This window comes from Apteryx mantelli, chromosome 21 (assembly GCF_036417845.1).
Source record: "Apteryx mantelli isolate bAptMan1 chromosome 21, bAptMan1.hap1, whole genome shotgun sequence".
In the NCBI taxonomy this organism is placed as follows: domain Eukaryota; kingdom Metazoa; phylum Chordata; class Aves; order Apterygiformes; family Apterygidae; genus Apteryx; species Apteryx mantelli.
Genome location: NC_089998.1, coordinates 4,158,734 through 4,185,759, shown reverse-complemented (window position 1 = coordinate 4,185,759; position 27,026 = coordinate 4,158,734). Strand labels below are relative to the sequence as shown.

The following is a 27,026-nucleotide window of genomic DNA, read 5'->3' as shown; positions in this document are numbered from 1 at the left end:
TAATGACTCCAGATGCTAAATTCAAGAAACTTCTCACCTGTTGCATGCCAGCAATGAGTGACCCCAGATCTTTAATGGTGCTGAAAATATTGATAGTAGCAAATCTTCAAAGTCTTCTAGTTAAATATAGGGAGGGAGAGGGCTGCATTAGGCTGTTGCTCCCTGTCAAGTACCCTGATCTGATTTTGGGTTTGTCAAGGGGTTTGTAGTGTTGCCTGCCACCTAGTACTGCAATGCTGAGGGTCCCTCCTCTCCCTTGGGGCCTGCGAGGGGGCAATGCTGGAGGAAAGGATGTGTGGGGAAGTTGAAACTGGCTGTTGCAGTTTCCTTGGTGCTGCACTAATATCAGTGCAAAACAACATGCTATGCAATACCAGAATTGGTAAAATCATTTGGAACTGATGTTTGCTACCATGGTGTGCTGTATTGGCTGTCACCAGTGTGAAGACGAGCAGTGTTGGGTAGCTTAGCGAAAGGAAGAGCGATGGGAGCAGAGGAATGTCTTGGCTAGACAAAGCTTGCAAACTGATGCGCGCAGCCCGAAGGCAGCAGTTTTAATAGTTGACTGTCCTCCTTGGCCGCTCGCCAGGGAAGCGTTTCACCACCACAACTGTTGAGCTAACCTAGCAGGGGATAACTCCTTCCCTTTCCACGCTTTCCGAGCCGCACTTTTACCCTTTGCGTTTGCAACCTCCTTTTGCCAAGTCCTAGCTGGCATCTGCTGCCCTTCCGAAAGCACCCTGACCCCCGTCTGTCTCCGAAGCCAGAAGGAAGGGGGGCAAAGACCTCCAGGTTTGGGGGTTATTTATGGGGGGGAGCTAGCGGCGAGCGGGCACGAAGGGGAGCAGGGAGCGGCCGCCCGGCAGCGGCGGTTCAAACTTGCCGGGGGGGCCGGGCCGGGGGCCGGGCTGCGCCGCGCAGGGGGCCGCGCCGCCCGGCCCTGATTTGCTGCGCGGCTCCGAGATTGACAAACTCTTGCCTTGGCTTTAAAAGAAAAAAGGAGAGGGGGAGAGAGAGAGAAAGAAAGTTTTTGCTCCCGCAGCAAGCAGGGGAAGGGCCGAGCGCGGCGGAGCCCCCCGGCAGCCCCATGGCTTTATAAAGCGGCTGCTCTCCGGGGGGGGGAGGCGGGGGGGGTCTGAGCGGCTTTTCTTCGCTTTTTTTCCCCCTCCTTTTCCCTTTCCTTTTCTCAGTTTTTTTTTTTTGGTGCTTGCCGAGTTGTCCCGAGCTGGTGCCCCTTTTTTTGTGGACCATGGATACGCACACACGGTGGAAAAGGCGAAGCTGGATACGGAGCTGGCTGGTGCCCGCAGCGCTGCTCCTGCTGGGCGCCGCGTCCCTGGGCGGTGCAGGTAAGCGGCCGCGCAGCCGGCTCGGAACCGCGAGCGACCTCCGCGCACGGAGGAAGCGCGGGGGGAGCTGGAGCCTTTTCGGAAACTCGGCGCAAACAACGAGAAGGAGCTGGCTTTTGTGCTTTGCAAAACATTTGCCTTTCCTTAATGCATTCCGAAAAAGAAGAAGAAAAAACTTTAGTTGCCTGAGTCTCTGAATGCCATTTGTCAGGGGGCCCGTAAAAGGGGAAAAACTTAAAACAATGCTTTTTCCCCTCTCGTCTTAAACAGATCTGCCTGTTGCTGTGCTCGTTTTTCTGGAGCAGAAGTCAGTATGTGCATCTAGAGCTTCTAGTTCTTTATATGTGCATATATTTGTGTGTATATTTAACTGGAAAACTCTCTTCTTGCATGGTTCCTCCTCCTCCTTGAGGAGAGGAAACTTTTGTCGAGAAGGAACCCGCTCTCTTCTCTCCACTTCAAAGCAGCAGAACTGGGTGCACAAAAGCTTTGCAGACTCTTCTGCTCCGGACCCCAAGGCACATGCTCTGTTCCCTCTGTGCTTCTCTAACCCAAGTTTGCAGAGTTTCTCCCTCAAATTACTACTGCTGAGAGTGGCAAGAGGAAGAGCTGTGAAATAATAGATGCAAAACGGTCCTAGATATGCAAAGCAGTAACAAAACCCTGAAATGTCATTTTAAAAATTGTGCAGAAGAAGGACTAAGCACTTTATTTTGCTAGCTGGATGCTTCTGTTATCCTGTGTTTTGGGGAGCTCTGCTTTCCAAATGTCTGTGCTCCCCGTGGTGAATTGTGAAATACCAGAACAGGACAGATGGATACTTGTGCATCTGCTGCAAAAGTTCTGTTTTCAGGGTCTTTTCTGAGGTTGTAGGAGACACTTGGAGGCATCGGTGCTCTGAGATCTTTTTGAATAGTCTTATGAGAGAAAGAATAAGTGGTTCGTTGGCAGAGCTGATTTTGAAATCTGCAAAGTTAGTGGCTTGGGTTTTGCAGGATACTTGAAACTAAGCTAAAAGAACCCTGAATAGCTGATCTGCCTGAGATTCAGTTTTCATGCTCAAGTTCGTGCAGATTTTGGATATTTTCCTGTGTCCTGGAAGCTCAGCCAGTGGTGTCTTCTGGCTTGTTTGTGTGTTACTGGGACAAATGCATGTGGGATTTGTTATATAGTTGTGTGATTGTCAATTATTGTCATTTCTAGGCTCTTAAAATGACTTTAAGGAAGAAGATAAAAGGCAGTAGTATGAGGAATGCTTTCAGCAACAGTTTGCTTGCAAGCTCTGAGCAAGATGGAAAAATAAGTTGTTCTCCAATGAATAAAATGCTTCTAGTACATCATTGCCAGGAAAAAACTAATGGCAGTCAGTTATCATAGAGATTGTATTGTGTTGCAAAAGTATTGGATTATTATTTAGAGCAGTTTTCTCTGACTAAACAATACTGGAGCAATATTAACAACTTAATTTCCCTTTTTATGCAGCCAGTAGCATCAGGTCACTGTTACTTTGTATTAGCTGGAAGCTGAATTACTGGTCTCCACTGTTTCAAAGGAAAGAATACAGATTTTCTTTTTGTTTTCCACCCTCTGTGGTTGTGCTAATAATATTTCAATGGTTTCAGAGCATCCTTAAGCATGCTGCCTGTCAGGGTATATTCTTTGAACAGCTTTAGCATAAGACCTAGCTCTTTTTAAACTTATGGGTAACTTTTCTGTGACTTCTGGATCCTGCTGTGGCTGCAGCGCTGGGAAGCGGCTGTCTGTCTAGCCGGACCCAGTGATACAGTAGGAGGCTGGAGAGCTTCTGCAGGGCCAACTTGCTGCTCTGAGTAGTGACTCTTGCAGTGAAAGGCTTTGAATTATCCTAATGAGCCTCCTAATAGGCTATCAAATAATTTAGATGAGGGAGGAGTCAGATTTGGACAGCTGATGGCATTGACTGATACCCTCTATAGCTCTTTTTAATCCTTCCAAGCTCTTTTTTCCTCAGCTCAGATTGTTTCTGTTTCAGTTTCATTTTATCCAGTCTCTGTATGGAGAAAGGTGAAACGCTTAATCTTCAAAAGTACATCAGTTGGGTTGCTCTGAAAAGAGGGGGAAGAAACCTAGCACAAAGGTTTCCAGAATATCAAAGAGAAATCACCATGTCAGAAGTGACATGAACTGAAATGCTGCTGAACGCTGCCCTTCTAACCCACACTTTTCCCATTTTTTAACAGATGTCCCACTAAAATCTAACCCACAAAGCTGGAGTATCTTTTTTAACAAATCCCTATAAAACTGAATTGTGTTTCTGGGTGAAAATTTTCAGAAGCAGCAGTTTCCTTTAGTGGCAAAGAAAAGTGTAATAAGAATACATGGCATGTCCTTTAAAAGAAATAAAAATACTGGAAGTTATGAAGTATCTTGTTGCCATCTGTTGCTTCTCTCCTTGGCTGTTCCCCATTTAGAATGAGCTTAAAAATTCTTAATATTCAGCCAGTTAGAACAGTTTTGTTTAATATTTTGCCAATTGAAAATGTTGATATTGTTTTACAAGAAGAAATATGACTTTATAAGTTTGGAATTGGTGATGGATCTGATTTCCAGTGTGAAACCTGGATTATGCTGTCAGTGTATTGCCTGTTTGGAACAGAACTTTGTAACTTAAACCCAGCTGTTATACATGCCTCATCCAGAGGATGGACTAGAGGCATTCAGCTTAAGTAATATATTATTCTTTGTAAACTAGGGGCATGATGACAAATCTTTTCAAACCATTCCCTTCTAGAGGCTGCTCGCTAGTCTCTTCCCTGCAGTCGTGCAGAATTGCTGGGTGCAGGAGTTGCTGTTTCTGGATCATGTTCACAGAGTTGGTTTGGCCAAGTCTTGGGCAGTCTCCCACCAGTGTTAACAGGAACTTTGCCTCTAGTCCAGAGCATTGCTTCACTGCCTGGTTTGGGGACTGGAGACCTGTTGAATAATTACTGATTTTTGTGCAAAGAGGCAGAACAGTATGGCAGAAGCCTCTATCTGCTGGCATTGAATTCTCCCCACTGAGATCTCATGATCTTTTTCCTAGTCTGAAGATTACCTCTTGGATGGGTATCACTATCTTAGATATCCAATACTGGGTCTTCCCAGATAAAACCCCTGTTTAAAACCAAGGGTAATCCAGTAAACAAAACTGCATTGGCCTGCCCTAGAACAAGTAGGAAAGGACTGTAGAGGGGATGTGGATCCTTGTTTTAAGTGGGTACTGCCCCCTGCCCATTGCATTTTGTAGTTTAAGGAGATGGACTTTCCTTTACAGGTTTGTTCTTTTTAATGTTGAGCAAATCTCAGTCACTGTTTTGTGACCACTTGAAGTCATGTAGTGTTGCAGGGGATGTGCTAACATCTGTCAGTGAGAAGTCTTTGGGTGACTGGCTCCTGTTTTCTGAGCTCTCCTTTCCCTGTGCTGTGGGAAGTGATCCAGATGTGGAGCTGCAGGTCTGGGAGGGGGAGTGCACATGGGAAAGCCAGGCCTTGCGCAGAACCCAGCTTACAGCATGGGTCTGTGCTACACTGGCTTGGGTGGTTAATCCCCTCTTTATCTGTCATAGAAAAGTTTGGAAGAACTACAGGATACTTTTAAGTTTTAGGTATCTATTATGAGTTATTCCCCATTCTGTCTTCTGCCTGATCATCTCACCTACGCTGCCCTTACTAATGGGGCATAGTCTAAAGGTTGTTTCCAAGATAGCTTGTGTTTTGGGTGTCGTTCCTCTGCACCGATGGTATTTGCCAGCATCTGTGCTATGTGAGATACTCAGGATAATGCTTTTAATTTTGAAGTAGTTTTTCTTTTCTTAGGAGTGATGACAGGAAATTCTTGGCCACTATCCCAGGGCCAAGGCCCAGACCCCTAAGGCCTGTAGGTGCCTGACATTCATCACTCAGCAGCATGAGCCTGGCTGGTTTCCTCTAGCACTGAAGATGCAGCTCTGTCCTGATGCTGCCTGTCCCCCTCTGCTTTGGAGCAGAGTACCTGCCTCGAAGCTTCCCCATCTGTCCTGAAGCCTAGCTTCAGTTTGTAGTTTTAAAGAGTATGCTTTCGCACAACTGCTTTGAATTACAGATAGTGTTTAAAAGGAGACACAGCGTGGCAACAGATGTGAAGAGGCAGACGATGCTGCTGTGGCATGTGTCACTAATGCAGAGGCATTTGTGTGAAGTACCATTTATAGATGTATTTTAGGTAATCTGGGTTTTGTGTCTGGACTTCAGAAATAAATCTGTGGGAGAACTCAAGGAAACGGCTTTTCAGTCTGAGTTTTTTCTGCAGAGGGAGAGCAAATTGGCTATTTATTTTTTTTAACAATTACTTTTTCTACCTTTTTTGTCTTATGCCCTGATTCTTCCACCTGTTTCCTGCCCCATCCTTCTCCTGATGCTCTTATTTTAATCTGTCTGAACTCCAAATATATTTCTTGGAGCAGAGGTTGAATGTTAGAGAATGGAATATCTGTTCATAGGGCCTGATCCAGGTTTCTTTCATGTTGATGGAAAGTTGCCCCCTGGCTTCAGTGGAAATTGGTTCTGGTTATAAAAGATAAGGAATCAGCAAGTGTCTGTAAAGGAGCTGAGTCTGTTTTTAAGACTGAGCTCTGTCCACAACAGAAATAATGCATGCTTAGCAAGGTCCCTAGTTCTAGGTAATTCCTGTGCTCTTGGCTGGAGCTCTCCCTTGCCTGCTGGAGAGCAAGCCAGTAGTGTAGTATGAAAATGCTTTAAGGACACTATGCTCTTGTTTTCCCATTAAATTAAAGATATTATTTTGCGAAAAGCTGTGATATTGTGCTTATTGGCTGGAAGGGGATTATTTGGTTTGGGTAATGACTGCTAGCAAAGTTTGTGGTCTGTGAGCAGGCATGGTGCTGGGGATGCATTGCAGTGCAGGATGCTGTGTGGTCCTTCCCAGAGCAGGTGGAAGATGGCAAACTGCTTTGTGTAAATAAAATCTCAAATCTAGGAAAAACTCACTGAGCAATAGTGCAGTAAACATTTCCATGCAGGCAGGTTGAGGATTAGATGCTTTCCGGCCCAGCAGACCTGCAATCTTGTTATGCAGAGAATTTTTGGAGTGGTGAGAGAAGAGGGAACAGGCCAGCTGGCTAATGGAGAGGTGATGAACATGGGGTAGGTGAGTGTTCAAATTAGGCATCACTACAGTGATTCATGGTTTTGCTGTTTATATGATGGTGTGATCTCCAGATGTATCCACAGGCAAAGGTGAGGATGAGGGGGGAGTGGAGACCTAAGCCCAGGGTTATGGGATTTCAGTGAGTGGGTTGCAGGTGGAGAGGTACTGTGATGGGACTCCTGCCTGATTGTGCTCAGATGGAGTGTATGTTGCAGCAGGTGATGCTCGGGCTTAAAGACCTTCCCAACAGTTGTGAGTTAAGAGCCTCTTGGTTTATTGGACTGCTGGTTGCTACTTGCATTAAAGAGATAAGGGCCTGTCTGCATATAAAGCAATTTGGGGTATAGGCCCCAAGGTCTGGGATCATCTGGCAAGAACAATTGCATTTGGAGTTCGTGCTTTGCCTTGGTGTGAATTAATTTTGAAGCACAGCAGTCCCTGAGATGGGGGAAACCCCTGCTGTGTTACAAGTATGAATTTGGCACTTTCCTGCATACGTACATGCCTGTTCATGTATGCTTTAGCTTAGTTATTTGGTAGGAATCTTCCCAAAGCAGCTATCTTTCTATAAAATGAATTCTTTTATGGAGAAAGACTTAAAACATCACTTGGGTTTTGCTGAAACATGATTGTAACTTTTGAATACCTAGACTTTGGTAAAGGACAATTGCTGTTTTAAAGAAGCATTATGTTTAATCTCTGCTAGTTTCCCTGCCCTATATGTGTATGTGTCTGCCAGCTTTTAGCTTCTTTGTAGTGCTGGAGTGCAACCCTCTGTCCTGGATTTATTTCAAGTCTTGTTTGATCTAAGTGGTAGAATGTGGTACTGAAGTATGCAGATCGAGCTTTATTGATTACACTTGTACTCTCTGCATAAGCACACAGGGCCTTTCGTTAAGCTCTTAAAGCCCCAGTTTAGCCTTCATGAATTTGAGATAAAAAATTTGGAAGTGAGGAGGCTGCTTGGAAATCCTGGATGGGGTTATAAGGTGAATTGCCTCCTCACCATGTGCTTGACAGCTGCCCTGGCAGATCTGTGTTAGGGGTTAGGGTGTTAGGGACCATGACTCATGGCATGTGTCATGCTGGGTTGCTGGCTGTCATGGTCCCCTTGTGGAGTTTTCCTCTTGGCTCCTTGTGATCAGTGGCATGGTGGGGGGAGTCCCCAGGGAGGTCCCATGCGGTAAAGGGCACCACTTCTCACCAGTGTTTCTTTCCAAACTTTGGGTTTGCTGAGATGTGCAGAGGCTTTTCTGTACTCAGTAATGTCCCTCTTGACCAGGGCTGTTCAGTGTCCTTTTTAGCTCTTTTTCATTATTTCAATTTCTCTCTGGTTATGACCCCCTTTGGAGTGCGGCTATGTACAGAGCTGTCAGGAATACCAGTTTGAAGATATTGGTAGATTTTTATTCTTTGCTAATAGGGTGATGTTGTTTTGGGGAGGTTTTAAGAGATTTTTGAAAGACCTTTATATCCTAAATGGGGTTGCTTGCTTCATGAGACCTGCACACACCCTAGGTCAGTGGTGTGCTGGCTGTAGGAAAGCTATAGGCAGATGGATCCTGTGTCCAGGATGAAGTAGACCTGGAGAGAAAGATGCGAGTGGTAGAGGTTTTGGCAAGGTCCAGAGGCAGAAGTTCTTTCCAAGTGGCTTCTGGGTGTAGGGTGTGCAGGACCAGTCTGAAATATTTTTTGCTGTTGAGCTGAAGCCTTCTGCACTAGCTGGAGTGTCCTTAAGTCCAGAGGCTTCTTTCAGAGGCAGGTTGTATTGCTAGAGGCCAGCAGTGTCTCCCTGTGGCTGGGCATCAGCAAAGCCCATGGGAATGCTCTTAGCTAGCAGCTTTGCTGGTGGACTGTGGCGTGCATCTTCAACCAAAGTGAGCAGAAGGCAATTGTCAGGCTCTCAAGGCTTTCTTCTGCCTGCTGAATTCCCTCAGTTACCTGCTTTTTGCCTTCAGTGGTTGATCGGTGCAGTGCTAGCCCTTCTGTCTGCCCTCCTGGCTTGCTCGAGAGAGGTTCCTGGGACTGTGTTCTCCAGTTGCAGCCTTGCTTTGCTCTATATCAGAGCTTTTATTCTTACTAACTATAGTGGAGCACATGTGATATATGCTGAGTCTGCAAGCTGGCAGCTTTTTTCTTTAAAAAAGAAAAAACCCCTCTGTAAATGGAAACTTTTGTGTGAAACAAAAAAAACCCAATATGTGAAGTGACCAAAACCAAAAAAGGCAAAAGGTATGCGAGAATAGAAAAAATGTTAAAATACAACATTATATGGAAAAATCACTTAGATTGGTAACCATGGTACAATTAGCCACTGGGTTGCTGTCTAAGTTTTAGAGCCCTTGAAATGAAGCTGAGCACTGAGTGAACTGTCCAAGTGATGCTGTGGTTTCTCTGGAAGTCTGGAACATCTTCAGAACTAAAATAAATAAATGAAGGAGCTACACAAAAGGCATTTTTGAGGTTGGTCGTTCTGAGTCTGGACTTCTTACTCTCCAGAAGCCAAAAGGCGGCTTAGCGTCATCTGGAAGCTTTCACAATGTTGAAAGATGTCTTTTCTTTTTTTTGAAACTGGGAAAATGATATTAACATATATACAATGCTGGAGTTTTCCTTTTAGATTGTGTAATGAGCTGGAAAGAAAAAGGGTAGTTTTGGGATTGAATGCCTGGAATGAGCTGCACCACCATGTTCGTTCTCTAGCACTGCTACGGACTTGGAGGCCTTGGGCAAATCACTGCACTTCTCTGCCCTCAGACTTGCTCCTCTCTGGCTATGCGGAACCCCGTGCTTGCCCCTGAGGCATGGCTGCAACATGTGTAATGCTGATGTGCTGACAAGGTGTATTTGTTTTGAATCAATGAAGTATTTTAAGAGCCTCTTCTCAACCCTATGCCTCAGGCTGTTAGTGGTTGTGTTTTAAGAGACTTCTACTATAAAAATGCTTTTCTTCCATGGGATGGTGTTTTCCTTTCTAACTCCACTAGTGCCTTAAATGTTGCGAACCCAAAAGGTTATTTGGATTTTGTATGTAGCTTTGGACAAACTTGTGTTCCAGTTTAGACGATGGAGCATAACACAGACCACTATGCTGTTATATAAAGTAGTCTCAACACCATAACTTTTGAATCTATAAATGAAATTTGAAGCAAGTAGCCATATGTGCTTCAGTTTATTGGAAAGAATTTTTTGGAAGCTGGAGTGTGTGAATGGAAGTGGGTACTGGATACTGAAGCTGAATATCCCCCACTGGGTTTTGCATGTTAGGGCTGTGCTGTAATCCAGGAAAAGAAGGTCAAGAAAGATGATGACAGCATGACTTTCAGCTGGCTTTGGGCTGATGATATCCAGCTATTTTACCAGTATACAAAAGTGCATTTTATATTTGAATGCTTTGCCCTTATACAGGCTTTTTGGGCTAAGTGCATTCATCCCTATGGATTTGGCATGACTTTTTGAGATGCCCCCCATGCCTGATGCTGTATTGCTAGTAGTGTTCAGCCCTGTTGCACTAGGTTCTCTGGAGAAAGAGGTTTGAAGGCCAAATCTTAGTCCAGCTGTGGTCAGTGATAACTTTCCATTGGTCTGAACAGTCTGTATTTTATCCAAAGGAGCTAGGCACCCTGTCTTCCCATGTGGGATGGGTGCATTTGTGTGTGTGGATCTTCTGCTGTCCTTAGAGGATGCTGCAGCTTACTGGAAATTTGAACTATCTGCCAAGCTAAATGCATCTAAATCTTGCTGTTGGCTTGGGATGACCCTGAATGCTGTCCCTGCCTGGATCAAGCTGTGCATCTGCAGCCAGGGAGATGCTAATTCTTTTGGAGTAAATAAAGTAATAATTTGTTTTTTCCTGGCTCAGCTTTTAAGCTGTTTAAAGCCCTTTTCTTTCCTCACTTTTCTGCACTTCACTGCTAGAACTTGCAAAGGATGGGGAGGAGGCTGCAACTCCGCTGGAAATGCTGCAAGAAGTTAATGGGGGAAGCTTGGAGAAGAGGTCACCAAGGGGTCTTTTGGAGCCTCTGCTTGAAGGGACTGTCAGGCAGTTTTAGTGGCCAGATTTAGTCTCATTTACATGTCAGCTGGGGTTTCTATTTTTTGTGTGGACATACAGGAAAGAGCTGTGCTTTAGCTGAGCTGCACATGTATTATCATGGAGAGCCTTACTGGTTTCTTTGCCCTTTCTGTTCCTCCCACTCAGCCCTCCACCCCTTTTTGCTGTTTCCAAGACTATTTAAGTAAGAATTCATTGCAGCTGAATTCCTGGAGGTCACACTGCCAGTTTCCTGGGATCTGGTGGGGAGTTTTACACAGTGATTTTGGCAATAGGGTGCAAGTTCGTTCAGCTGCACCCCTCATAGGAAGTGGGAAGTGATGAATTTGGGTGGTTTTGATAGGGCTTGTCCTAGATGTACCCAGTGCTGGAATAGGAAGACAGTCTGAGTGCTGTTGTCTGTTCTAGGTTAGAGATTTGGTCCGAGGACTGTATTTCACCAGCAGAATAATGAATGCGTTGTTTGTATGCCCTTATTTCCAGCTTGCACTGTTAAAAGTGAATAGAAAGGTCAAGGAGATGAGTCACTGAATACAAGTGTCATTCTTTGGAGAAAAAATGGAAAAAAGGAGCTTCCAAGCCAGGTGCTTCAGCTGGTGCCAAACAGCTCTGTGTCACTGTGCTTTAAGGGACTTAAAAGAGTAAATCTGAGCTGAGGTCTGCTGAAGTGTTCGAGCACCTAAAAGTTAGCAAGAGTCTGGGGCTGGGATTTGGCAGTTGTCGTTGCCAGGGCTCCTAAGCTAGGTGCTGAGGTAGGTTGTGCACTGCTGATCCAGGTAGTGTGCTGCGGTACTGGGTCTCTGCTGGACTACTGCTGTTGTTGCTTTGCATGACAAACATCCTGAGCTTAAAGGGTTAGTAAGCTCTTGACTTCTTGCAAGCTTGCTGATGTGCAGGAAAAGAGGTTTCCTCCAAATTAAAGTGAAGGCTCCTAATGCTCAGCCAGGCTGCTTTCCTCCAATGCTTGGATGTTATGTGCCCTGCTATAGGGTAAGCAAGGCTAGTAGTGTCACGAAGATGCTGTACTGGAATAGCAGCATTGTCTGAAATGCTGGCAAGAAAATTTGCCTACCTTAAGCAACAGACCCCAGCAGGGTCCCAGCACCATCCTGGGGCAGCTCTTGGGTGTGAGGGAGGTGTGCCAGAGCAGAGTGGTGGGCAGGTGCTGATGTGCCTGTTGGCAGGGTGCCTGGAGGTATGCAGGGCTCCTTTGCGTGGCCCGGCCTATAGCTTGCTTCCACCCCCGCCCTGGCCCTAGTAAATGCCAGTTATAAATTAAGCTTTTTTAATTTCCTGCCCCAAAGCTTCATTCTACAAGCCCTAGGCAGCTGGTTAACTGCATTGGCAGAGCACTGAAAATAGAAATATGGCTCGTGGGTAGCATGTGTTGAAGGGGGAGCAGTAAGCTGTGGATGGGTTAATGCCAAGTGGGATGGGATGGGGAGTTGGCCAGGATTTTCCTTTCATTGATGCTGCTGGGGCAGTTTCAATAAAACAGTAGTGGTGGCCAGGAGGCCAGAAAATAGAAGCCAGTTCAGAAGTCATTAGTGCTCTTAATTGGCTAGAGTTTCCTTAAATTGTGGGCAGCTCCTGTACCTGTGGGTTTCCTTCTTATGTGGCAGAAACACCCTCCTTTGGGATCATCAGCATTTTGATTGCTTTGCCTTCCCTGGAAAGGAAGCACGTGCAGCCTTCTGCCTCAGTGCATCTGAGTTGATGGGATGCTACGGCAGAGACCCCTGCATGTTATCTAGTACCACTCTGCGTCTTGGTGGCATATGAATTCTGAGAGTAAATAGAACTGTGTACACTTTTGACTTCTAGCCAGTGGATTTTTTGTTCCAAAATACTTTTCCAGTGTAAAACAGATTTTTCCAAAAAACTTGATTTATTCCTCCTATCAAAACCCCACTTTAACAGAAAGTTTTACTTTTTTTTTGCCCACTTAATGCAGGGTCACTTTCAAAAACATGTCAAATGAATTTGCCAGGACAGCTTTTGTCCAAGGTGGCTGAAAATTCAGCACAAATTCCATCTGACATGAAGTGATGGAACTCCGGACCCTTTGATGCAATGCTGACCTAAAGGCATAGTAAGGCAGGTGTCGGGGGCTTGTAACTCGTGTACGGGGACTGTGCCAGGTTTGCAGGGCTCCCTCCTGAGGGTGAGGCGGTGGTGGAGCTGTGATGGGCTCATGGTCCTGTGCTCCTCAGTCTGCTGCATGGGAGGGGAGCATGCTATGGGCAGGACCTGGCTCCGATGTGCCCATCGGAGTTTCCCTGAAAGATGAGGCTGTTGGTCACCCTGTGTGTGCCCCAGTCCCGGAGCATGGGCTGCTCAGTGTCTGCCTTGGAAAGCTGTCAGTTCCTGGAAGGATAAGGACTGATGGCCTGGAGCAGTGGGTTTGCAGATGCTTTTCCTAATGAGGCCCATGTTATTTTGCTCTTGCTCCCTTTGGGTTTTCTGCTTTCTGTAAAAGGGCAGGTTGCTAAGAATCCCTTCATTGTCTGTGCGATCCAAAAGCAATGTGAAGGGTGGGAGGCGGAAGCGGCTTTGATCCTTGTCGCAGGCCAGTGTTCATATAGGAAAACTGCTAGGAATGTTCTCTCGCGAGGGCTTGCAGGGACTGGGAGAGGCATATTATCATGTTGTGTACATTTTGGGAGAAAGTCTCTCTCTGCCTCTCAAATGTTTAAATTAAAACAAGCTCTTTCTGCAACTGTTGGCTGCTTTTCCTCCTGACCTCAGGAGCTGGCACTGGGAGGAGCAGGCAGACCCTAGTGCTTCAAACTGGCTCAGTTTTTTAAACTTCAGTTCTGATTCCCTGCAGGATGCAAAACAAACAGTAAGGGCCGTATCTGCTCTGGAAACATCAATTTTCCTGGTGCTCTGTAATTAAAGAGCTATATCAGGAAGCAGCAAAGTCTTTACATGCTGGAGGCTGTTGTCTTACAAGACCATAGGAAGAAAGAAGCGGACTTCACCCCTCTGCCAGCTTTTGTCCCACCCTCTCTCCTGCTCTTTTCTTTCTGAGAGTCGGATTGGAGGGTGAAGACTTCTGCAGTGTAAGAAGCTCACTATGATCTTTGAGACTTTGGGGCTGCTGCTTGCTGTCTTGTCTTTTCCAACCACAGGTGCTTTCCCACAGCAGGGTCTGATTCTGCAAGGTGCTGGCTGGGCACTTGTGTCCCTGGTTGCATGTCCCTGCTGGTGTCACCCACTCCTGGATGAGTTTTTGAATGACTGCAGTGGCTCCCTGTTTTGGGGGATTCACAGTCCTTGTAGAGGCACAGGTCTTCCCTGCATGTGGGCCAGGGCTTTGGGCCGATCCTAGGGCACATGGGGCTTGGTTTTGGCTCATGGCTGGCTGGAGATGGGATTTTGGTTCTCGGCTGCAGGTCGTGTGCTCGTGGCTCTGCGCGGCTGCAGGACTCTGTCCACGTTGAGCCCTGGGGGATCAGCAACTGCGGCATTGACTCCTGTCAGCTTTGGGGTTTTGGGCAGTGAAATAGGCTTTGCATGGTGGAGCCTAAATCACAAGACTGCTCTTCATCTCTTCTCTACCACTGCTCTTGACTTGCTGCCTTCCACTGCCCATAGACTTGCATTTTCCGGCAATTTATGGAGCATTTTTAATATTGGTTGTGATTCAGCCTAGGAAAATTCGATGTGATTTCTGCTGGCAGTGTGGAGTAGGCTTTGACTAAAATTAGAGAGGACTAAGATCTTATGAAATATGAACCAGAACGAGAACTGGAACAAAAGCTTATTTTGGGCCTGGAAATGTCTGCAAAGACCTTTGGGTTCCTTGTTCGAAGGCACTTAAATTCCACTTAACTTTAGAGGTGTTCTGAAATGTTTAGCTTGTGCTAGAAGTTAAAGGTGTTCTGCAGGCTTAGAGTAACTGACGCCTTGCTAAAGTGTGTGTTGGTGGGGGTATTTTCATGAATGTTTTAATGAATGACATCTCTTGCATCCCCAAAAATACTTGTAAGAACTTCTGGAGGGGTTTTCAATGGGAGTCTTTGAAAAAATTGGAAAACCTGCCTGGAAAAGGATAATAGCTTGACTGGATATAGCTTATCAAATATTATATATCCAGCAGAAAATTGGATTTTTGCACCTGTATTTTAATATACTCTTGCAAAGTGGAGTTTTTCCTGGAAAACTTGGATGCTTTTTTGCTTGACAGAAATGCATATAAAACCAAAAAACTGAAAAAATGCTTCAGTTTTCAGCCAGCATTTTTGAGCAAAATTGAGAAAATCTTGTTAATGACCAGCTCTTACAATCAGAGGTTTCTGTGGTCCTGCAAATAGCTCATCTTGGGTGCCAGTGCAGTGCTGGCCCTGCTGGGGCATGGGGATAAGGTTTTATGGATGAAGCTGAAACATCTCCTGCTCCTTGGGGTGATGAAATCTGGTTTTGCTCTAGTTTTGGTGGCCTCTAAGGTATGTGGGTGGGATTTGGGGCTGAATACACCTGCCCTTGTTGCTGTGAGTTGGGGTCAACGTAATCATTTTTGAGTAGTGAAATGTGCAGCCCCAGGGTATTTCATAGGAAGTCTTTTAGTTAATGGTAGGACTGAAAATATATGTGGGAGATGAGGGAGAAGCTTTTATAAAATTATAGACCTGGAGAATATCCTCACACTAACAAAATATACCAGCATCCTGAAGTGGGTCTGTTCTGTGATTTACTTAAGCCTCTTCATCCTGTTCTAAAGGGGTCTTTCTCACCCTTAAAGACTTCCACTTAAGTAGTGTGAAACAGGAATTGCTTCATTGTCCTTTGGGACAAAACACTTCAGCTGTACATTGCTAATTTGGGATATGAAGGGTCAGAAAATCTGGCTTGTGCTGATGACTTCTCAGGAAAAGATTACTGGCTTCCTCTGTGGACCATGTCTGTATGTCTCTCCCCCCATGCTTCGGTGCTGGGGAAAAAGTGGAAAGTAGTTTGTTTTCCTTCATTGGGGGACCACCAGGCTTCTGTTCTTGCAGGAGGGCTCCCTGGTTTGTACTTGCAAGCTTCCCCTGCTCCCATGCTGCAGATCTAGGCTGAAGCTTGCAGGTAGATCACCAAGTGAGCTCTAGTGCATAGCTCCTTCAGGGTCATTTGAAAATGCTAGCTTTCCCTGCTCTGCAAAATGAGTCCCTGTGCTGAGGACCCAAAGCTGCAGATGTGCCACAAGTAGTGTACTTGAGGAACAGCCCTGATTTGGCTCTTTCTGTTTTGCTGAGCAATGACTGACAGTAGAGGGGGTGTTAATGCAGCCAGGTATGTCATGTCTGTATAATGTCAGTTGACAGAGGATTAAATCAGGCATGTGGAAAATTCTTCTAGGAAGCAAAGCACAGGGAGAAATAATCACTGGGGAACTTGGACAAAGTAGCCCACTGCAGACGAGCCCCAGTCATCATCTGTGCTGCTGGAAATCTGCCAAATGATGGATCAGCAGTTTCAGAGGGAGCAGCGCTGTGCTGGCATGTCTACAAGAGCATCCTGCAATGCTGAGAAGCAAAGCAGCTCTGTTTTACTTGAAAATGTCTTATGTATTAAGTTTCTCAGAGTGGGTGAAGGAAGGGAACTGATATAATCCTGTTGGCTGCTGTTTAAGGTAATACATCAGTTCCTCTCTCCTCAACTCCAAGGAGGCAGTTGCCACTAGAAGGAGGAATGCACCACTAAGGTTTGGGAGGGCTGGGTGTGAGAAGCAAAAGCCCTTTTCTGTTGTACTGAGGGTTGCAGTATGGTTTTTTTATGTTTGCAGAAACAACCACAGTTAGGTTTTTAAGTCAAATGGCAAGAGTGCATGGCAGGAATGAGGAGGACTGACAGTGCATGCTGCAGTTGCATACAGCTTTGGGTTTATGGCTGCTTTGAATTGATAGTGGTGAATTTGACCCATAATATCCTGTGTTTAATACAGGATTATTACCTTGGGCATGTATGTAGCTATAGGCTTGCAACTGGAACTTCTCTGTGAATGCAGATCTGGAAGCTTTTGCCTGCAATGGACAGGAGTCAGGAGGGCTCTGGCAAGGGGCAAAAGAGTCCCAGACTCTCTGGGTTTGAGCCCTGTATGCAGCTGACAGTATGTTTTCTAGGATGCCTGTCTTAATGTTAGTGAATGGCTCCTCCCTTCTTTTTGCTCTGGAAAAGATATCTTAGCATGTTTATAAAGGAATTAGTTGAAGGGAAGAGGAACATACTGCAAGTGACCTCTTTGCACTTTTATAAGGATAAAATTTGTTTTTCGGTAGCTATGGAGAGTGTGTCACTTTGAGTAATAAATGATGGCATGTAAAATGTACCCAGATTGCCTTTAAGCTATTGTATATACTCCAGTGCAAGGTATTATAACTATAGTAATATAGCTTATTTTAGTGATGGAGAGAATATCAAGTGCACACTATGTATAATTCAGTTTTCTCAAAGTATGCTGATAACTCTTCTTGGCATTTGCCTTGTCTACAGCTTTCCAAATTTCTTTTTACTTCATTTGGCTGCTTTTGCTATTCAACAGTCCTTGGCGCTGGGCTGCCATATTTATCTGGATGGATTGATGCCTTGATGTGTCGTTTATTTTTGCACTCTCTGTATATATGTGAAATATGAAACATTGTACACATACATGAATGGATGCACAAATGATTGGAAGTGTCAGCATGCACTTTTCCAGATGGTGGAAGCATGTTCATTCATTTCAAATGTCAAACTCTGAAATTAATTACTACCAGACTTGAACTGAAGTGACTGGGGGTGCTTCTTGTCCGTGTTCCAGCAGTGCAGGGGCTGGAGTAGCCCTGTGTGGAGCTGACACCACTAATATTGCTCTGACATTGCTAATATTGCACTCCATAAGCTGTAGATATACCCTTATCTTTGTTCTTCTGCTTCTCATCTGGAAGATGGTGGTTTTCTTGATTTGCACTGAAATCTTGGCAAGTTCCCGGACTTGAGGGATAGGAATTCTGGAAATACCCACTGGATGTAGGCAAAATTCCAAAAATGGATGCTGGGTTTGGGTGCCCAGGTTAGGTGCAATGAAGGTCTGAATTTCAGCCTAGCAGCTCTGAATGGGGAGGGTTTGAGCTCTCTGCACTGCTGGAAACCAGGCCTGACAAGTCTCGAGTCCCATGGGAATCCAAGCAGTAATCCCAGCAACTGAGGATGCAGTTTTTGGTTGCTATTGTGCATTTCTTTCCCTTGCTCTGTTTGCCTTGTGCTTGTCCTGATTCTGGGAATTGCAGAGAGCTCCAGGGAATTGCTTGATATTTGATGCAGGTGCTGGGTCAGAAGCAGAGCTGACAGGCTTCGTGCAGGTCCTTAGGAATGATACTGTGCATGTATTTTCAGTGTTTGGTTTTCACCCTGCCTTTTGACTTCATATAGAAGGAAAGCCTGTTCTTGTAAGGGCTGCTCTTGATAATTTGTTCTAATAATCCTGCGTGCCTCTCAGACCCTTGTTCCTCCTTTCAGATGATGCCCTGCAGCAAGATCTGTAAGTGGATCACAGGAGTTTGCCATTTACTGCGGGGAAATAGCTGTTATCAGAGAATTTCTAACTATGGCTAATTCAGGATTCACCCATTTTTAACCTTGTGGTTTCCAGACCTCTCAGACCTGTTATCTGGACCTGATACTCTGACTTCCTTAGCAGCCAGTTTTTCCAGTCGCTCCCAATGCTATCTGTGCAATGCCTCCCTTGTACCATACCCAGAAAAATAAACAGCCCATCTCCTCCTGCCCTCTGTTGTCACTTCCTTTTGTGTTAAGTACAGTAATATCTCTGAGCTACCCTATGGTTTATGTTCCCTCTTACAGAGGACCTCTTTTTCTTGCATTCTGGGTGTTGTGGCTCTGCGAATGTGCCACATACTCTGTATGAAAATAGCACCTGCCTTTCTGTAGCTGTCATTTATTTTTGCTCCTTTAATTAGATTTGATCATGCTTGGTATTTTTTCCTTGACTATTCTTTTTACTCCAGCAAGTATATCTTTGAAAAGTTTTTTCTGTTCCCTTTCTACCTCTGTATACACAGCCATGCTGGCTCACACAACTGCATTCTCTCTTTGGATTGAGTTGGGAGGAACTTTAATCACAAGACTGCAAGTTTTCCCAAGTAATTCCTGCTTGTGGGATCCTTCTGGGATGGGACTGTGCTCCCCTCACCTCTGTCTGCTTTTGCCTCAAGCTGGCAGCTATTTGCATGACTCCCTCAAATACTTGCCTCCATGGGTATTTTAATACCTCTGTCACTGAATTTGAAATATTCCTATTCAGTGGCATCTTCATTTATCCTGCCTGGCTGCTTTTCAAGGCTCATGTCCAAACAGAGAAGGACCTGATAACTTTTTCTCATGTGCTGATCATCTGCTGAGGCTGTAGCTTTTCCATGTGTGGGAGAGATCTTTCCCTGCAATAAATAAATTGGGCATTTCTGTTTATGTATCAACACTGCTGAAACCCACCACACGAGGATCTGCCCTGTGGCATCCTCAGCTATAGAGATATATATAAAAAATATATATATACACACTTATATAAAGCTGTTTTCCCACCTCATCAATATCTCATTAATCAAAATCTCTTTTGCTAATGATCAAAGGTCTGGCCTTCACACAGGCACAGCCTTATCTGTGAAAACATTTCCAGCTTGGTTTTCAGTGACCACCCTGGAAGTTGAGCCTGGAGCAGCATTCCTGAAGCACCTGCCTGCCTTTATTGTCCCTGGCTCCTCATCATACTGCTGCTTGTCCTGTCAGACAATATTTACATGGACTCTGCAGACCTGGCTTCATTTCTTGCCAAAGCTACTGCCTCTTGCTCCCTTTGGCTTTAAACCTTGAGTAGGCTGTGCTGTGGTTTTGGGTTGTTATCCATGACTGCTGCCACAAAGTGTGGATGCGATTTGGGCTGGTAATATTTCCAAATGCACCTTTGGGAGTCAGCTGGTGTCTTTCATAGCATCCTGGTGCATCCCCTTTGTGAAAGGGCTTTTGGCCAGATGGTCCTTGTATTTGAGTGCAAAGGTATGTATGCTTGGAGAGGCTGGGTGGAGGGATAGGAAAGTCGTATGCTGTTTAATCAAAGTGCTTTATAAGATCAGAATAATCCTCCGGGTGGGACCTGATGTGCAGTTTCTCCAGCAGAAAGAGCCAGCAGTGAGTAGGGAGCTTGCCACAGATGGCTTTCTGCCCTGAGCAGTGATGGGTTGGGGGCTCTTCCTGGGGGCCTTATCCTGACTGGAAAGGTGGAAGGGGGAATGAGGGAGGAGATGGCAGTGGATCCATGGGTAGAGAGGTGGCTCAGTTTTGCTCTTAGCTCCTCTGGGATGTGACAAATTCACCATGGGGAAATAAGAGATGGAGTTGGGAAGAAATGGGAGCAATTGCTGTAGAGAAATGTTCTCCAGTGTATTCTGCTCTGAAAAGCAGAGTGTTTCTTGCCAGATCTTGATTTATGAATTGGCAAGAAGCAAACAACAAATTTCCACACCCAGATCTGCATGTGTGAGACCTGCTGGTGCTGCTTGGGACTGCTCAGCTGGGCTTATTGGGCTGCATGTATTAAGGTGTCCAGCAGCTGCTTTGTGCAGACTGTGTGTACTAGCAGATTCCTGCCTGATGAGATTGTCTGTTTGAAACAGCCTGGGGTTGTCTTAACTGTCAAAGGGCAATAGGGCATGTTAGTCATACTCATCATAGGATGACTGAAATAGGGTCTTGCTGAATGCCTTGAGTTGAAGCAGCTTTTGTGGGGTGGGGGAGGTCATGATGTATTTGGGAGTAGATAGCAGTGGCAGAAAAAATTTCCAGCTTAAGGTTTATAAAGCACATGCTTAATTAACATCTAATGTCTAACACAGGTAATTAAGGGGAAATGTTGGTTGGTCAAGTCAATATGTTTGAATGTTTAGAGCTGTGGATGAGATGTCTCCATCTGTTGCTGATGGCTCCTGTGACCTTGCTCAGGGTTGCTTGTATTACTGTCCTGGTTAGGGAAAGGGAAGAAAATAAGTCTGTTTAAATCAAATAATAGGGACAATGTCAAGGTGAATGTATTATGCTACAGAAAACATAAAATGTAGCTGATATATCAGGGTATTGATCTCAGAGCTACTTTTTACTCATCTGTGTTTTTACCTCCTGCATTTTGCACCCTTTGGAAAGGTTGCAAGATGTGGACTATGCTTAAAGTAACCCTTTAGTTATCCTGGATTGATAATTTGAAGCCTGCTAGGATAGGTTTTCAGGGGCTGCATAGCTTAGTCCAAGAAGCTGGCTGTATATTCACAGCTGGAGCCTGGGGCTGTGACTTTGCTGTAGGTGCTTAAGGTTGCTGTATTGGAGCTTGTTTGGGCATTTCTTTATATGCTATGACTGCACTTCTCAACATCATGCAAATGAATGCTTGTTTTGCTGTGTTCTCTTATACAAATTCACTTTTTGATTACCCATCTCTTAGGGACAGATTCTGCCAGCCTTATTGCCTTAAGTAAATTGCCACTGAACATATCGGGATTGTTTGGAAGCAATGTAATGCTCTACTCAGTGGGAATAAGGGCCTGGAAGAATTGTGGGGAACATATGGCTGTATTAGGCTTCTCCATAAAACTTTAGCTCTGCTAAGGTACTTTATTTACTGAACTGGAGTTTAGTTGTTTCCCTTTAGAGAACTCATTTGTCATCTGATGCAAAATTTGTTCTTCAGTGGTAGCAAAGATCAAAACAAAGCTCAGCTTTTAGTGGCCAATGTATCAAGGTGTTCAGAGTTTCCGTACTTCGCCTGGCTTTAAATGCAGTGTCTCTAACTGTCTGCAGTTTTGTCCTGGAAACGTGGAATAATTCTGGAAGTATTTGCTCCTTGATAAAATTCTGAATTCTTGTCCAAATTTGGCACTGTTTTAGGCTGGGGAACATCAGAATGGTCCTGCAGTGAAACTAATCCTTTAGCTGTCTGATCTATTTTGTTTTCAGTCTCAAACATGAGGGAAAGTGAGTCTGGGATTAAAATTGCATTTTACTGCTGTTGACAATGAGCCTCAGTTTCTTGGATTTTTTTTCTAAAGCAGCACCAAGATATCCTTTTATATTTACTATTATATCAGACCCTTGTTGGTACCTCTGAAATAGCTCAAATCTGGATTAATCATCTATACCCAGAGTCCTTATGCATCTTTCTTCTTTGTTACTTGTTTATACCGCTAATTCCTCCAAATTTATAATTTATGCAATGCATAAACCAAATATGACCTGAAGACCAAGTTCACAGGCAATTTGGGTGGGGGAAACCTGCTTTAATGGGGACACTAGCTTCTTATACTGCCCTCTGTCTGCCCATTGACCATGATTTAAAAGGCAGAGAAAACAAAACATGGTAGGAATTGCTGTTGAATGTGCAAGGGGTGGTCCAAGTTGCTCTGCAGAAGTGTGAAAGAAAGATGTTAATCCCACTGGATTCCTTTGCCAAGCCTGTGCTCGTGCCACCCTTTATGTTGCCCTGTTTGGTGCTTTATTTCTCCTGGGAATGAAAATCTGCCCAGCTGCCTGTTAGGACCAGGCATTGGCAGTTTAAAGGGCTCAGCATCCTGCTGCTGCCAGGACCTGGCTGTCTTTGCCTGTGGTGGTGCTTGCTCTGTTGCAATGCTAAACACCTTGTCCATGTGCCAAGTTTTTTTCAATGTCATCAAACTTGCTAGCAGTGAAGATGCCAGAAGTATCATTTCCTGAAAGTGCTTGGAGAATATATGTATAAGGATAGGAAAAGCATCATGAGAGCAGTCTGCAAATATTACAGGCCTGACCGATCAAAGCTGTGATTGAGCTCTTTAAACCCCCAAGTATGATTAAAGGGTCATGCCATGAACCAGTTCCAGGCAACCAAAAATACACTGGAGACTGGTGTTTACCCCTCCCAGATGCTGAAGCAAAGCACTTCTTGCTGAAAGCTTGAGAAAAGATGTCCTGCAGATACAGCTATTCACATACAAAGCCCTCTTCTTACCTATTGAAAGCCTTTATACAGCACCAGTCACCATGCTAGCTAAATATTGCATAGCAATCTTCAGCTGCTTTTTGTTCATTGGAAAGAAATGAGTAGAGGAAAGTATCTTTTCAGCTGCAAAACTTAATCTGGATTCTTTGTATACTAATGTGAATAAAACTTTATTTACTTCAACTCCTGGAACATAGTCTTTTGACTCTGCTGTTGGTGTGATGGCTAAGTTGTGCTGGCTGCAGGCTTTGACTTTTGGTACCCACTGTGATCAGCGATTCACCTGGAAACTCTCTAGTGAAAGCTCATGCCTATCTTCAGTGATAACCACATATTCTCCTCTTTTGAGCAAATCACTTTAGAGTCTGAGCTTTCAGATGGTTTAATTCATACAAAAGTGTTTGACTCAAAGGTTTTTATTGGTGCCTTGGGACCGGTTCATGGGAAGGTTACTCAGTATTTATTATCTTTTGTTTTAGCAGGAGAGAGCACTAACTGCATTCTTGCTTTGGGGTTAAATGGGCACACAGTGAGCTGAGTTCTTCTTGCAGATGAGAACAGGCTTACCTCTCCACCAGGCTTCCCAAGAAGATCTCATGCAGATTTGCATTTTGCTTCACAAACCATCATGAGCCACGAAGTCTCTGTACTGCCTCTGTGCTGCAAAGGTAGCAGCTTCCAAAAAAAGCGTTTGGCTTTTTGAGGCCTCTCCTCTCTTCACATTTATCCTGGGGGTGGAAAGATCAAGAGGAGGGGTGAGAAATTTCCTTTCTTACTGTTCCAACTTAGCTTCATTTCTGTTCTTTCTCCATAGCCCTCCGGATTGCCTCGCTGTCAGTAGCTTGAATCCCAGCTCTAAAGGCCTCAGGAGCCCAATAAAACTGAGAAGAGAGGAGGAAAAAGATATTCACAAGTGATTATGTAATTCAGCTGTCCATTGCCAGTTTATCAGCCAGTGGCATGATGTGGCAGTGCAGGGGAGTGAGGGAAGAAATCAAATCTTTGAGCTACAAGTGCAAAGAGGGTCCTGCATGCTGCAGGAGCAGCATGTTAATTGTCCCTCCCTGCATGCTGTAAGACCATGATGAGAATACTGTCTTCTCACCTCCTTTCTTGCTTAAAGATTTAGCAAAGTTGGAAAGGCTTTAGGAAAGCACAGCTGGGATGGTAGCAGGGCTTGGAGGCTGGACTGATTGAAGCAAGTCAATAGGAGAAGGTCATTTCCAGAGGCCCAGGGCCATGAAAATTTAGGTGCTTTACCTGGCTATTTGCTCAGGTCAGTGAGTTTGGGGAGAGCTGTATGCCCAAGTGAGTCACACCATAGTGAAAATGGCCTGTGTGGTGAAGTCCTGAGACCTGGGTCAGGGACCTTTCCAGCTACTGAGCTGCAAAGCCCAGCTAAATAAATGCCTGGGAGGATGCTTGACCCAGCTGAGCCCCTGCCCTTGCCACATGTGCTCTGCTGTCACTGATCCCTCTGCCTTGCTTTCCATTGAACATGATCCATGGAGGCAAGGGAGCTCAAGGTGGCATTGCTCTTGCTGCTGTTTCTTTCTGGAAGCAGAAAGAGGCAATCTGAATAACAGCAGAGACTGCATGGAGCCCCAGCATGATCTCCCTCACTGTGATCTGAAGCATGGGCAGAAGTGACTTGAATCTTGGTTGTTTTGTATTGTAGTGCTAACAATGCTTTTTCCTTATCTTCTGCTTCGTCAGTATACTTGAAACCTTGCCTTAAACTTTTTTTAATAAAAATGTTTTAATAAAATGGGCTATAAGTACATTAACATGCATTTGTCTGCTTTCTCAGCTAAGCAGATCACTTATACTCACAAATATAATATGGCTAAGTTATGGTGGGACTTCAGAATTGAGGTCTATTTTGCTGGGTAGTCTGCATGCATTCAGCAAAACACCAGTCCCCCCCCCCCAAAAAAAAAAAAAGCTTAGTATGGCAGAGGTGACTTGTTCAGCATTGAAGCATGGTATTGGTGTTAGAACTGAGAAGGAATGATGTTTGTAGGCATTTTTGCCAGGAGACCTTTTATCCTTTGCCAGTCATTCTTCCATTTTTGCAGCACGCAATGAGCCAGATGCAAAAGCCATTGCCTCTCTATCCTGTTGTGTCTGCGGGAAGATAATCCTTTTCTGATAATCCCCTCCTGGTTTTGCCAAGCACATAGGGAGGGCAGACAGCTCTAGTGCTACCAATGACTAAAGTAGCACTCACTTCTGTCAATGCTGCTGGAAAATTTGCAGTGAGTTTTATAACTGTCATTGGCCTCTAATTAGATGGTTGATGCCAAAATAGTAATAATAAAAGGCTCTTTATTTAAAACAAACCCATGTGAATAATTATGTAAATATTTGTCTGGGCCAGTGTTAGTCTGAGTCCTGGGAAAGCTTTTGGATGGGTATCTAGGATATTTCTTGTTAGCTTTTATAGCAGTGTATTTCAATTTAGATGCTATCTTTAGGTTTGAATTCACCTTCATGTATAGTAGAGCTGCAGCAGCATTTCAACTATTAAGTGCAGTAGGTATTTCTAAGAATAGTGCAAGAGTTGTGTTTTAACCCATTTTATAGAAAATATCTAATGGGGGGAAGGAATGAACACTGGCCCAAGTTTTTTAGATCGGTTTTCTTCTGCTGTGTCTTGGTCACTGCTGACAAGTGCTGTGATGGTAGCTGTGGGTTTTGTGCAGATAAAGCCATGATCTCAGGAATTTTGCTATTGTGAGCAAGAATCTGCCATCTCTTTAAAACTGGCTCCTGAAGCTGAAGTGAGATTTCTGGTCCTGGCTCTTACTTGGCGCTGTCTCCCATCACAGGTAGGACAGTGTGGGGAGGTAGGGGGGAGCTGGTGCTGGGTAATTAGCCTGTGTTTGGGTCATGATAGTTATTTGTAATGGATGCACAGCCTCTCTGCTCTAAGTACAAGGGTGGGTTAATCGGTTGGTTTTCTCCCCTAATGACCAAGGGTCAGAGATTGCAAAGGTCAGTCAAGGCTGAATGGGAGTTTCTTGATGTTACCCTAATGCTGCTTGATGTGCTCTGTTAATGATGATAACCCCCCTTCCACCGTTTGCTGGACTGTGGGTCCCAGCCAAGGCTTCTTGCTGTTGGGGAAGAGCCAGTGCTGCTGGTCCTGACTGCAGAGTTTGCGAGTGGGTGTGGAGGAATCCTGCTACTTTCAAAGTATTTTTACTGCAAAACCTGCCCGTGCGCCATTTCTTGATTTGGGCAGTAGGGGAATACACCATGTACTCATGGCTTGTTTATAATGGGGCTGGAAATTGGAAAGGAAGGGGAGCTGGACTGTTGTATTTGGATGAGCCTCTCTTTTTGTGCATGTTTGGACATCAGCAGCTTATGTATTATTCTAACTAGTATATAAAAAAACTGAATTGGCCTAAAGTAAAATAATGTTCACTTGCTATTGGTGGCAACAAAGAAATACATTTAAGCACTTTATCAGGACTAAGATCTGCTGAACAAATATGGATTAGAACCGAGAAAATCATTAAGGAGGAGTAATTGATTTGGTGCACTTTTCTCTTCTTGCTTGAAAACTTCCCCTGAGGGCATCAGTTTTTTAGTTTTAGTGGAGTTTATTGTGTATTGATGAAACTCCTGGCTGCGGCTGGCTAGGTGTGGGTCATTAATTCAGGCCTGCATCTTACTTGCCCAATTCCTTCTCCCCCAAAGCAGCATTTGTGAAGACACGGATTATATAAACTCCCAAAGGAGCTAGTGCCCTGAGAAAATTTTGGAAAAGAAGCCTTAGAAACCTTTTCATGAAGTCAAGCAGATATCAGTTTGAAATTTGCCTTCTGGCTACATTTTTGAAGGAAAATCAAATACAGATATAAAGTAAATGTTGAGAGCTATTGATTTAAACATCTGGAAGGAAGGAGTAGTTTTACACTTCTCTGTTTCAAAATATTTAAATATTCTGTAGTGTTGGAAGTAATTGTGTTGTGTTTTCTAAATATTCAATGAAATGTTTCAAAATTGCTGTGGTTACTTATGCCTGGTCCCGTTAACTTTATGGACAACTAAAAACCCATGGTGCATGAAAATGAGTTTTTTAGCTCCTAAATGACTTTGTCCTGGCAGTGGTTCAGCTGGGCTACCTGTGTGGTGTAGGATAGGGCCCCTACAGTCAGCTCCTTGGTGGTTTTGTGGTGTTCCCTTTAAGTGGCTAACAGTGGTGAGCTGAGGATGTAATGCTGATTGCCAGCCCAACTGGAGCTGCAATGTTTACTGTGGTGGAAATGATTCTAATTACATGGGTGCTTGTGTTAATGTGTTTAATTAAGCTCATAGTTGGGCAATCCATTTGCAATACCATAGAAGAAATTAAAGGTCTGGGCATGGTTAGAGGAAGGCTGTAAAGAGGATATTATTCCAGAATGGCTTATGTTTCCCCCAAAGCTTTTCTGTTTTGGCAGC

The 27,026-nt window shown here is 44.6% G+C and overlaps 1 protein-coding gene across 2 annotated transcripts in view; it reads left to right on the top strand.

Moving 5' to 3' along the window:
- The first annotated feature begins 1,034 nt into the window (after positions 1–1,034).
- COL5A1 (collagen type V alpha 1 chain) overlaps positions 1,035–27,026 on the top strand; it is a 174,428-nt gene continuing 148,436 nt past the window's right edge. For both annotated transcript variants that reach the window (XM_067309219.1, XM_067309218.1), the window contains exon 1: positions 1,035–1,349. In XM_067309219.1, the coding sequence (XP_067165320.1) occupies positions 1,250–1,349 (100 nt within the window). In that variant the 5' untranslated portion in view covers positions 1,035–1,249. The remainder of the gene's footprint in view (positions 1,350–27,026) is intronic.